Genomic DNA, 13,268 nt, shown 5'->3' with positions numbered 1-13,268 from the left:
TGAAAGCATATATATATTCAAAGATCTGTGCCACATTTTCAAGACTTTTCAAAATTAGCAGATCTACAAAGCTCATGGTAGCTATTTTTCTAATAGCTAAAGTATAGCATAATGGTTAAAACACCAAAAGGGGTTCCCGTCCTGCTTGGGTTAAATTTCAATATAATGTTGTATAATATATGATGCTTCATGTCTCTCAGCTAGGGGGTCTTTTGGCCTGAAAAACGGTCCAAAGTAGGTTAAGTATTTTTCTATAAAACCTGTTTCTACAAAGACCAGCCATTATGGTCATAAACAAGACACAAGGAGGGAATGTGGGCCTCGTGATGTTCAAATCATCTATACTTTATTTACTTTTAGCGCATTGTGCAAAATGTTGGGAAAATGGCATAAAACAAGTGGCAAAATTAGTTTAACGTCGTTTAATGCAACCAGATAGGAGTTTTCTGTGTGGATGTACAGTATGGGGCTGTCAAGGCCAGAATGTAGTCATTTCCCACATAACCTCCGGGTATGATGATACCAGGTGCATACCCGCTATAGCGCACCGAAGTCCTGACGTAACTCGCTCATCCCGACCATTCCCCTGGTTCGCGGAAGTAATTTCTCTATGGAGAATAACATGGGGTGATCTTAATATTGTCTACTATAAGCTTGTGGTCCAAAAATAAACAAGCTGTCTCTGCGTTATTGTCAGGGAGGTGTCTCTGTATCGTTATATTGTCAGGGAGGTGTCTCTGTATCGTTATATTGTCAGGGAGGTGTCTCTGTATCGTTATATTGTCAGGGAGGTGTCTCTGTATCGTTATATTGTCAGGGAGGTGTCTCTGTATCGTTTGCAACAGTCAGTCACTCATATATGATACATTTTTCAAACACAGTTCCTATGAGGCGATCTAAAATCACCCCTATGGGGATTATAATGCAAATAAAAAGTACATGAACCTGTGGATTTGTGTCCTCTACCGATATTGACGTCAGACTTCGGTGCTCTATAGCCAACATTGCCAAACCCCCTGTATCCTGCTACCTTCAGGAAGGAGATATGGTGTACCAGCATACAATAAGGTCAGACTAAAGAGGTCCTTTGTCCACCAGTCGACCTTGAGGCTTAATCAGGAGTTGTAGTAGCCACAGGGTAATCTAAGCGGTGGATATTGCTCATGTCTTTATGTATGTAAATTGTCTTGTTCTTTGTGTTTTGTATATGTGTTTCTGCATACTTGGCTGCTGTGTCGCAAGACAAATTACAGTGTGAACTGACAATAAAGTATTATATCATATCATCATCCCTTCACCTGCCCGGTAGGCCTACTCGCACACAGAACATGACAATAACACGCTGTATCCCTTCACCTGCCCGGTAGACCTACACGCACACAGAACATGACAATAACACCCTGTATCCCTTCACCTGTCCGGTAGGCCTACACGCACACAGAACATGACAATAACACGCTGTATCCCTTCACCTGCCCGGTAGGCCTACTCGCACACAGAACATGACAATAACACGCTGTATCCCTTCACCTGCCCGGTAGACCTACACGCACACAGAACATGACAATAACACCCTGTATCCCTTCACCTGTCCGGTAGGCCTACACGCACACAGAACATGACAATAACACGCTGTATCCCTTCACCTGTCCGGTAGGCCTACACGCACACAGAACATGACAATAACACGCTGTATCCCTTCACCTGCCCGGTAGGCCTACTCGCACACAGAACATGACAATAACACGCTGTATCCCTTCACCTGCCCGGTAGGCCTACTCGCACACAGAACATGACAATAACACCCTGTATCCCTTCACCTGTCCGGTAGGCCTACACGCACACAGAACATGACAATAACACGCTGTATCCCTTCACCTGCCCGGTAGGCCTACACGCACACAGAACATGACAATAACACCCTGTATCCCTTCACCTGTCCGGTAGGCCTACACACACACACACACAGAACACGACAATAACGACACAAGGATTCCATTTGAAACCCGCAACGTGTGCATGAACCTCGCTAGCAGGCACACATTGCTGGTAATGAGTTTATTTTACTCTAAATGGTGCAAAATAGATGGTTATTCTCAATATGGCACGGCCTTAATAGTTTGTTTATTACTAGAGTAAGGACAAAACTAAAAACTAAATAAAAGTGTCATTTATTACAAAATCCATTCTTTTGACAAGCGTGTCTTCTGTGGTATACGACAACAGGACCCGACATTTTGAAACGCAGAAAACTCTTTAACACAGAGACAGCACACATTCAGCCTATGGGAACAGAAAAGTCTTTAACACAGAGACAGCACACATGCAGCCTATGGGAACAGAAAACTCTTGAACACAGAGACAGCACACATGCAGCCTATGTGAACAGAAAACTCTTTAACACAGAGACAGCACACATGCAGCCTATGGGAACAGAAAACTCTTGAACACAGAGACAGCACACATGCAGCCTATGTGAACAGAAAACTCTTTAACACAGAGACAGCACACATTCAGCCTATGGGAACAGAAAAGTCACATTCAGCCTATGGGAACAAAATACTCTTTAACACAGAGACAGCACACATTCAGCCTATGGGAACAGAAAACTCTTTAACACAGAGACAGCACACATTCAGCCTATGGGAACTGTAGGAAGGAACACATAATATACTGATTCTGTACATGAAGAGAAAACACATCCAAACAAGATGACGCTGAAAACAGAGAACCGTTTGGATGAACTCGTCTTGGTCACACAGGAGAGGAGAGGAGAGGGCAGGAGAGGAGAGGAGAGGAGAGGAGAGGAGAGGAGAGGAGAGGAGAGGAGAGGAGAGGAGAGGAGAGGAGAGGAGAGGAGAGGAGAGGAGAGGAGAGGAGAGGAGAGGAGAGGAGAGGAAGGCGCACCTGGAGGCAAGGAAGCTCTGAGAAGGAAGGGAAGTGGTCACGTGCCTGGGCTGCGCCATCACACTTTCATGGACACTTTCATGGGAGCCAAACTCACACAGGAAGTGCAAAGAATACATGGCAGTGAATGGAGCCGGGCTGGAGCAGCTCATAACAAACATTCATGAACAATTGAGACCTTTTGTAAAGTAATCACTTCTGGAAAATAACAGAAGACATATCACAGGTTGTTTTCTAATCACTTACTTTTCGAGTGCACAGTATATAATTTTATCTGAGGATCTAAACAGCAGCAGGTATCGTTTCTGGCTACGAAGTATCGCGATATTTGGCTGCCAGACAAGAAACGGTGGGAAGTCTCGCGATACTATTTTACTCTAAATGGTGCAAAATAGATGGTTATTCTCTCAATATGGCACGGCCTTAATACTTGTACTTTATGGTATCTATAATTTTATAGAGATACCGTACCTCTATAAAAATTACACAGTGTACACATCGAATAACAACACAGCAGACAATAATGTGTTACATGTCTTCTGTTATTTTCCAGAAGTGATTACTTTACAAAAGGTCTCAATTGTTCATAAATAATGTTTGTTCATGAGCTGGTTACTGAGCTCTCATTGACTCCAATGCATTCTGCCAAACTTCCGGGTAGTTTGGCTCCCATGAAAGTGTCCATGAAAGTGTCATGGCGCAGTCCAGTCACGTGACCACTTCACTTACTTCTCAGAGCTTCCTTGCCTGGAGGTGGGAGGTCAGATCTTCCCCTGGGCGTGGTGACAGAAGAGGTCAGATCTTCCCCTGGGCGTGGTGACAGAAGAGGTCAGATCTTCCCCTGGGCGTGGTGACAGTAGAGGTCAGATCTTCCCCTGGGCGTGGTGACAGTAGAGGTCAGATCTTCCCCTGGGCGTGGTGACGGTAGAGGTCAGATCTTCCCCTGGGCGTGGTGACAGAAGAGGTCAGATCTTCCCCTGGGCGTGGTGACGGTAGAGGTCAGATCTTCCCCTGGGCGTGGTGACGGTAGAGGTCAGATCTTCCCCTGGGCGTGGTGACGGTAGAGGTCAGATCTTCCCCTGGGCGTGGTGAAGGTAGTGGACCTGTAGGTCCAGCTCGCTGGGCAGCGAGCCGCCGCAGATCATGCACTGGAGCAGCCGCTCGGGGGCGAAGGGCAGCCGGACCCCCCCTCCTCCTCCTCCCCCTCCTCCTCCTAGGGACAGGGTCTGGTGGTGGTGGAGGTGGTGGAGGTGGTGGGGGGGGCCGGGGTGCATGTGGATCGCCTGCGGTGCGAAAAATATATTTGCGTGTGGGTGTCGCACCAGAGCCCCGCCGCCGCCGACCGCCACAGGATGAAGAGGGTGCGAAGAGGAGGAGGAGGAGGAGGAAGAGGAGGAGGAGCCAGGCAAAGCAGCGAGAGGAGGAGGAGGAGGGGGCAGCGGCGGAGCGAGCGAATGCGAGAAGAAGGGAGACGGCTGGTTGAGGAGGATCGGAGCGCCCGTTACCATCGGTTGGAGCACCTGGCGCTGGTGCTGAAGCTGCTCCGCCACCGTGAGGCTCTGATGGGGGAGGGGGGGCCTCGGCGCCGCCGCCTGGAACCCCCACACGGCGCCGGCTCCTCCTCCTACGCCGGGGAAGCGCGGCGGCTGCAGGTCGTACTGGACGGAGAACGGCACCGTCGGAGCGGTGCTGATCCAGCCCGGAGGAGGAGGAGGAGGCCGGAAGTCCGGAGCGCCGAGCCCCGCCAGCGTCGTCGGAACGGAACGGAAGTCCCACGCCGGCGGGTGGCTGGAGGTGGCGACCAATCCTGGAGGAGGAGGGGGAGGGGGAGGAGGAGGAGGAGGGGGCTCGGCGGCCGAACCGCTTTGATCTAGCTGCGCTGCCGGAGCAGACGAGGACGAGGCGACGGCCGGGTCGGGTTTCTGCGGCTCCAACCCGTTCCACGGCGGCTTGTCGGCCGGCGGTACCGTCTGAGGCTTCCTCAGGTCGCCCAAAGCGCCGCCGCCGCCGCCGCCGTCGTCCTTCTGAGGGCCAGCGGAGGACGAGGAGGAGGAGGAGGAGGAGCTTGTGGGCTGCTTGGGCGCCGACGCGGCCGCGGCGCTCGACCGGTTGGGGAGGTGAAGGTCCTGGCCGCCGGGCGCCATGTGGGCGGGTCTGAGGCTCCAGAGCGCCGCCCCCCCTCCCCCTCCTCCTCCTCCGTCCATGTAGGGCGGGGAGGCGGGGAAGTCGTGCGGTGGCGGGGAGGCGGGAGCGTCGCTCACCGGAGGAGGGGGAGGAGGAGGAGGAGGAGGGGGGGAGGGGCTGCGTCTCTTCAGCGCACCTGGAGGGGGCGGGGACATGTTAGTGGCGGGGGGGGGGGGGGGAATAAAGTACTCTTGGTTACAGAGTGAAAGTCAGGGAATTAAAAATGTACTTAAAGGACCACTTCACCACTTTTCAACCTATCTTCATATAATAGGTACTCACTAATAATCATGAAAGAATTGTGTAGGTTGAAAAGTGGTGAAGTGGTCCTTTAAGAGCGTTATAATAATATAGTAACACCATCGAAAAGAGTGTGTGTGTGTGTGTGTGTGTGTGTGTGTGTGTGTGTGTGTGTGTGTGTGTATGTGTTATTGCTACACACCTGTAGCATTGTCTTTAGCGTTTTTGATTGATTGATTGAAAGAATGACAGAATTACAGTACACATCTCAAGCACAAACTCAATACAAAGACTGTTAACTGTGAGTGGACGACCCAATTAAGCATTACACTTGTTTACAACAGGGTCCACCATGTTCAATTCATCAAAACATTTAGAGACGAACAAATAGACACTTCTATGTAGTTAAAGAACAGAACAGGAATTCATCATAAAGGAAGCAAAAAGGGAAAAGAAACATATACAGTGAGGGGGAAAAGGGGGGGAATGTGTATGTGTGTGTGTGTGTGTGTGTGTGTGTGTGTGTGTGTGTGTGTGTGTGTGTGTGTGTGTGTGTGTGTGTGTGTGTGTGTGCGTGGTATTGCTACACACCTGTAGCGTTGTCTTTAGTGTGTGTGTCCTCCAGACTGTGGTCAGGGTGGGTCATCCAGTCTGCTCTCCTCTGATGCTGCGGTGGCTCCAGAGGGCCACCGGAGGGCGCCGCTGCGTTGGTTTGACTCTGTTGAGAAAGTTCTGTCATCACTTCCTCACCTTTGAGAGTGGAGAGGGACACTATAGTTCCACACTCACTCTCTCACTCACTCCAGAGGGCCACTATAGTTCCACACTCACTCACTCCAGAGGGCCACTATAGTTCCACACTCACTCACTCACTCACTCCAGAGGGCCACTATAGTTCCACACTCACTCACTCACTCCAGAGGGCCACTATAGTTCCACACTCACTCACTCACTCACTCACTCCAGAGGGCCACTATAGTTCCACACTCACTCACTCACTCACTCACTCCAGAGGGCCACTATAGTTCCACACTCACTCACTCACTCACTCCAGAGGGCCACTATAGTTCCACACTCACTCACTCACTCCAGAGGGCCACTATAGTTCCACACTCACTCACTCTCTCACTCCAGAGGGCCACTATAGTTCCACACTCACTCCAGAGGGCCACTATAGTTCCACACTCACTCACTCTCTCACTCCAGAGGGCCACTATAGTTCCACACTCACTCCAGAGGGCCACTATAGTTCCACACTCACTCACTCCAGAGGGCCACTATAGTTCCACACTCACTCACTCCAGAGGACCACTATAGTTCCACACTATCTCACTCCAGATGGCCACTATAGTTCCACACTCTCTCACTCCTTTAAGTGATGGTGGGGGCCACATGTGCCCACATATGTTATAGAAGAACATTTCATATATTTAGCGGTTTTCCTTTGTATTGATTTATTTATATACTGTGCTAAATCAAATCAAATCAAATCAAATCAAATCCAAACCAAATCACCTTCCACTGGACCGGCGCCGGGGGGAACATGGCTGGCTCCATCTGACCCGGGGAGAACACGGCCTGACCCGGCGGGAACATGGATGGATGCTGCTGGTTCTGCCACTCGTGACGGCCTGTCACCATTACAGATGTGAAGATGACGGTTAGTTGTCACACAAACATCAACAATTTATTGTTGATCATATGAATAAAGAATACATTTACACATACGTTTGCCTGGTAATCAAAAAAGCCACAGGGCAGAGCAGATAATTGACTAATAACGAAGAAATGACTGACTTGTTCATTATTTGTATACGTTATAAATTAGCGGAAATAGATGATCTACAAGCTTACAATGCATCACGCATTGTAAGCTTGTAGATCTGCTATGGACTCAGGGTATGTGCATGCATCTGAGTCAATCAGATAGGACCTTTCTGTGTGGATGTATGGGCTGTCAATCAGATAGGACTTTTCTGTGTGGATGTATGGGCTGTCAATCAGATAGGACTTTTCTGTGTGGATGTATGGGCTGTCAATCAGATAGGACTTTACTGTGTGGATGTATGGGGCTGTCAATCAGATAGGACTTTTCTGTGTGGATGTATGGGCTGTCAATCAGATAGGACTTTTCTGTGTGGATGTATGGGCTGTCAATCAGATAGGACTTTTCTGTGTGGATGTATGGGCTGTCAATCAGATAGGACTTTTCTGTGTGGATGTATGGGCTGTCAATCAGATAGGACTTTTCTGTGTGGATGTATGGGCTGTCAATCAGATAGGACTTTTCTGTTGGATGTATGGACTGTCAATCAGATAGGACTTTTCTGTTGGATGTATGGACTGTCAATCAGATAGGACTTTTCTCATTGGATACAAGACAGACAGACAGATATTTTGTGAAGCCACATATAATGGCCTGTTGTGGCGCTGTCATTGGGCCCAAAAAACCCATAGCCCCATAGAAGTCCATGTATTTGGGCCCAACTTCACCTAGACTGTATTACCTTAATAAACATGGTCATGAATACTTTCTGCTTCCAGTCACTAGTTTAAAGTCTCATTTTTAATGTCATAATATTCTTTTTGGAAAATAATTTATTAAAAGAAATGACCATAAAGTCGAGTATGTTCTGAGGGGCGTGGCTACCGTTACAGTCTATGATCGGGATTCCCCTCCCACTCGAGTCAAAATAAAAACCAACGGAGAAGAAGGGGGGGGAAGTCCCGCCTCGTTGTCTGGGCCAGCCAATGGCCAGCTGGGCCCAAAAAACGGATCTAGAAAGATGGCGATTCACAATACAAGGACTGACAGGCTTCATTTTACGTTCATGTTAGACCCGGGGAACGCTTTGTCCATATTCTTTACAGTCTATTGTGGATGTCTGGGCTGTCGAGGCCAGGAAGTAGTTCTTTGCCACTCAGTAGGCGTTCCCGCATAACGTCCTGGTAGGATGATGATGTCACACGCATACCCTCTATTTTCAGCTTTTAGTTTGAAAATGTTTCGACATAATTGCGATTAGACGATTCTGGTGTCAGAATTAGCGCCTTCAGAATTATTATTATTATTATTATTGTGTCAGAATTAGCGCCAGGCCTACCTTCAGAATTATTATTAAGGCCCAGGCCGTAGCGTAACGGTCTGGGCACCGGACTGGTAATCCAGTCGCAGTGTGCCGCGGGTTCGACTCCCGGACCCGACACGGCCTTTACTGCATGTCATCCCCCCATCTCTCTCCCGTTTCCTGTCAGCCTACTGTCTGTCCCTTCAAAAATCAATAAAAGGCGTAAGCCGCAAAAAAAATATCTTAAAAAAAAAATATATATATTATTATTATTATTATTCTTATTGTGTCAGAATTACCGTCATGATCCCTCAGCGAGGGCAGCTGGAACGGCGGCGGCGGCTGTGGGACGAGGACCTCTCCTCCCGCGGAGCCTTGGGGTCCCGCTGACCCGGACCACTCGGACAGCGGCGGGCGGCCCGGGCCCCTCCTCCCCCCCGGGCTGCCCCCCCCGCGGCCTCTCATCCGCAGGCCGGACGAATACGACCCGTATGGACCTACCACGGGACCACGGGAAGATTACACAGAAATTAATGAATGAATTATTTGAAATCAAATACATTAAAACACTGAAACAAAAAGAAAATACTCCCAACAATGTCCGAAAAGGAGTAGGGTGAAGTGAAGTATTAAACTTATTAACCCATTCTGACCTGGGATCAGATTCATACGAGGTTTCCACTGGGACACACACTGGTCTGATTAACCCATTCTGACCTGAGATCAGATTCTAAAAAATGTCAGTCGTTCTTCGATTTTTCAAAAATAGCAGATCTACAAGCTCGTAGCGCGCCACTCGGTGGCGCGCTACGAGCTTGTAGATCTGCTATTTTTCAATAGCTAAAGCATAACATGATGCTAACACCAAAATGGGTGCCCGTTCAGAATGGGTTAAAGACATGAAAATAGAGCAAATAAAAAACAATCTCTGCAATAACAGAAATAAAATCAATACAACTGGTAAAACCAGTACTTTAACTAATAAAAAAGAATATATATATATATATTTCCTAAGGCCCACGACGGGCTGGATTGCCACAAAATGGATTAACGGCCGCATTTATAGAGCGTGGCAGTCCCGCCCCCTTTCAGTCCCGCCCCCTTTCAGTCCCGCCCCCTTTCCAGACCCGGAAAGGAATTCCCCGTCCGTTTTCCTCATAGACTTTTCAAAAAGTATTTATTTTAAAGACACAACTCGAGTAATAATAATTAGAAAGAAGAAGGAAAAAGGCTTTTTGTGTTGTGTTTTTGTGTTGTGTTTTTCAAATTCTTTGTTCGGCCCAAAACATTGTGTTTGTTGTAAACGTCTTTAAATAAATACTTGATGTCTGATGATGGCTGGTCTACCCCGGAGTCACGATTATCGTGGCAAAAAAATATTTCGCGATGATCGAAACATGCTTTAAAAGTACAAAAAAAATTCACTTTTGTCTAATCCCCAGCATCCCTGTTCTGATAACGTTTATTAATTTTTTTAAATATTTATATATATTTTTTTAATCTAGGAAAATTAATGGGATTTTTACTCGAGTCATGACACACAAGAATCGGTCTGTGACCCACAAATGTGTCCCGACCCAGCACTTGTTTAGGAAACAAGTGCCCCCGACCCGAAGTAGCGTTTCTGGAAACGGTACCGCTCCTCCTATAACAGCGTACCGTAGCCTTGGCGCTGCTTTTGCGCGTGTGGTCCTATAACAGCGTACCGTACCCAGGCGGTGGCGTAATAACCGTCTGGGCACCCGACTGGTAATCCAGGCGCAGTGTGCCGCGGGTTCGACTCCCGAGCCCGACACGGCCTTTACTGCATGTCATCCCCCCCCCCCCCCAGCTCTCTCTCCCGTTTCCCGTCAGCCTACTGTCTGTCTGTCCCTTCAAAAAACCAATAAAAGGCGTTAAAGCCGCAAAAGAAATATCTAAAAAAAAAAAGAAACTAGCGTACCGTAGCCTTGGCGCTGCTTGCGCGTGTGGATCTTCTGGTGCACGAGCAGGCTGGTGAACCAGGAGAAGGACTTGTGGCAGTCGGGGCAGCGGTGCGGCCGCTCGCCCGTGTGCGTGTTCATGTGGTCGCGCAGCAGGTAGGCCAGCGCGAAGCTCTTGTCGCACAGGTGACAGCGGTGGGGCTTCTCCCCCGTGTGGGACAGCATGTGCTGCCGCAGCTGCTCCTCGTCAGTGTAGCCCTTCATGGGGAAAAATAAATATATTTATTATTATTATTATCCCATTCTGACCTGAGATCAGATTCATACGAGGTTTCCACTGGACACACACACACTGGTCTGATTAACCCCATTCTGACCTGAGATCAGATTCTAAAAAATGTCAGTCGTTCTTCGATTTTTTCAAAAAATAGCAGACCTACAAGCTCGTGGCGCGCCATTCGGTGGCGCGCTACGAGCTTGTAGATCTGCTATTTTTCAATAGCTAAAGCATGACATGATGCTGACACCAAAATGGGTTCCCGTTCAGAATGGGTTAATATCATTTTGTTTAATTGTTTTGTATAGCAGTAGGAGGGTGCACCGATATAGGAATTATTGGCCAATAGCGACGTTTAAAACCCATTTAGACCCGAGTTAAAAACATTCACTTTGAAAGTATATAATTATATTCAAAGATTTGCACCACATGTTTTTACGATTTTTCAATAACAGCAGACCTACAAGCTCGTAAGCGCGCCACTCGGTGGCGCGCTTACGAGCTTGTAGATCTGCTATTTTTCAATAGCTAAATTATGAGATAATGTTTAACCCATTCTGACCGGGCACCCATTTTGGTGTTAGCATCATGCCGTGCTTTAGCTATTGAAAAATAGCAGATCTACAAGCTCGTATCGCGCCACCGAGTGGCGCGATACGAGCTTGTAGGTCTGCTATTTTTGAAAAATCGAAGAGCGACTGACATTTCTAGAATCTGATCTCAGGTCAGAATGGGTTCATCAGACCAGTGTGTGTCCAGTGGAAAACCTCGTATGAATCTGATCTCAGGTCAGAATGGGTTAAAACACCAAAAGGGGTTCCCGCCCCAAAATGGGTTAAAATAACAATCTTACACCGATACTGTTTAGTTTAGTTTCTGTTAGTTTTTATTTCCCACTCTTCTGCCGGGGAAACAAATACATCTTCAATACGAGAAATACGTCGACAGCTCGGTAGAGGCTTCAGATCACCAACACACCAGCAACGCAATATATATATATATATATATATATGCTTATCAACAGCAGATAAATATCGGATAACGTCAGTTTCATTTGCCGATACCGATATTGACCGTTAAAGGAGAATTTCCATGCTAGAAGGCTTTCTTACCTTTCTTTGTAGTCGTTACGTCCCCACCAAAGAGGTCCAGGTGTTTTTTTGTGTGAAAAAGCTCCTTATTGGCTATTTCCCCTACCATTAGCCCTAAAGGAATTGCATTGAATTGAATGGGAATTGAATGGGGCTATGGGGTGTTGTGCTAATTCGCTTATTTCCATCGAAATAAGTAGTAAAGTGTGCCGCTTGGGATATTATTTACAATTTTGAGCGATGGAAATAAGTGAATTAGCACAACACCCCATAGCCCCATTCAATTCCCATTCAATTCATTTAGAGCTTATGGTAGGGGAAATAGCCAATAAGGAGCTGCTTTTGCACAAAATAACACCTGGACCTCTTTGGTGGGGACGTAACGACTACAAAGAAAGGTAAGAAAACCTTTCAGTATGGAATTCTCCTTTAACGGTCGACGGTAAATATCGGTCAAATACCCGATAATGTGTCGTGGAGACGTCGGTGCATCCCTACGACAGGAAATGCATTACAGAGCGATGAAGGGAAAAAAGGCAAAAGGCGTAAATCTAAATAATAATAGCAGAGAAAAAGGCAATCCAGTGAATCATCATGAATAACGGAGGATTTTAAAAGAGCAGACGTAGGTCTTTACTTTAACGGTTTAACCCATTCTGACCTGAGATCAGATTCTAAAAATGTCTTCTACATCCTGACAGTTTTCCATTCTGACCTGAGATCAGATTCTAAAAATGTCTTCTACATCCTGACAGTTTTCCATTCTGACCTGAGATCAGATTCTAAAAATGTCTTCTACATCCTGAGTTTTCCATTCTGACCTGAGATCAGATTCTAAAAATGTCTTCTACATCCTGACAGTTTTCCATTCTGACCTGAGATCAGATTCTAAAAATGTCTTCAACATCCTGACAGTTTTCATTCTGACCTGAGATCAGATTCTAAAAAAAAATCTTCTATGTCAGTCGCTCTTTGATTTTTCAAAAATAGCAGACCTACAAGCTCGTAGCTATGAGCTTGTAGATTTGCTATTTTTCAATAGCTAAAGCATGACATGATGCTAACACCAAAAGGGGTTCCCGTTCAGAATGGGTAAACCCATTTAGACCTGAGGACGATTATACAAATGTCTTCTAAATCCGTTTCTACAGTATGTCAGTCGTTATCAAACATTTTCATGTCAAGGACCCCCAAAAATATATGCGATTGGCCGCCGACCCCCATCTGAAAATATGTTGTTCCAGGGACCCCCCCTCCAGAAGCAAAGCTTTGAGTTAAAAACCTTCGCTCTGAAAGTATACAGTCAGTCCGGAAAGTATTCAGAACGCTTCACTTTTCCCACATTATTTTATGTTACAGCCCTATTGATAATAGGAATAAATTCATTTTTTTTCTCAGAATTCTACACAAAATACCCCATAATGACAACATGAAAGAAGTTTTGTTATGATTTTTGTAAATTTATAAAAAATAAAAAACTAGAAATATCACCTGTGCATAAGTATTCAGAACGTTTGCCATGAAGCTCAAAATTGAGCTCTGGTTCATTCTGTTTCCACTGATCTCTCTCAAGTTGTTT

At 46.7% G+C, this 13,268-nt stretch overlaps 1 protein-coding gene across 1 annotated transcript in view; it reads right to left on the bottom strand.

The window, feature by feature from the left end:
• Nucleotides 1-1,819: 1,819 nt before the first annotated feature.
• Nucleotides 1,820-13,268, bottom strand: part of LOC310856076 (uncharacterized protein) — a gene marked incomplete at its 5' end in the record, with an annotated part of 38,196 nt that continues 26,747 nt past the window's right edge. Inside the window, 5 exons of the mRNA XM_083761293.1 lie at nt 1,820-5,227; nt 5,923-6,049; nt 6,847-6,962; nt 8,699-8,896; nt 10,342-10,579. Of these exons, the coding sequence (XP_083617419.1) occupies nt 3,975-5,227; nt 5,923-6,049; nt 6,847-6,962; nt 8,699-8,896; nt 10,342-10,579 (1,932 nt within the window). The 3' untranslated portion in view covers nt 1,820-3,974. The remainder of the gene's footprint in view (nt 5,228-5,922; nt 6,050-6,846; nt 6,963-8,698; nt 8,897-10,341; nt 10,580-13,268) is intronic.

This window comes from Protomyctophum parallelum (assembly GCF_964188405.1).
Source record: "Protomyctophum parallelum genome assembly, chromosome: 3".
In the NCBI taxonomy this organism is placed as follows: Eukaryota; Metazoa; Chordata; class Actinopteri; order Myctophiformes; family Myctophidae; genus Protomyctophum; species Protomyctophum parallelum.
This window is presented reverse-complemented; position numbering and strand designations above follow the sequence as displayed.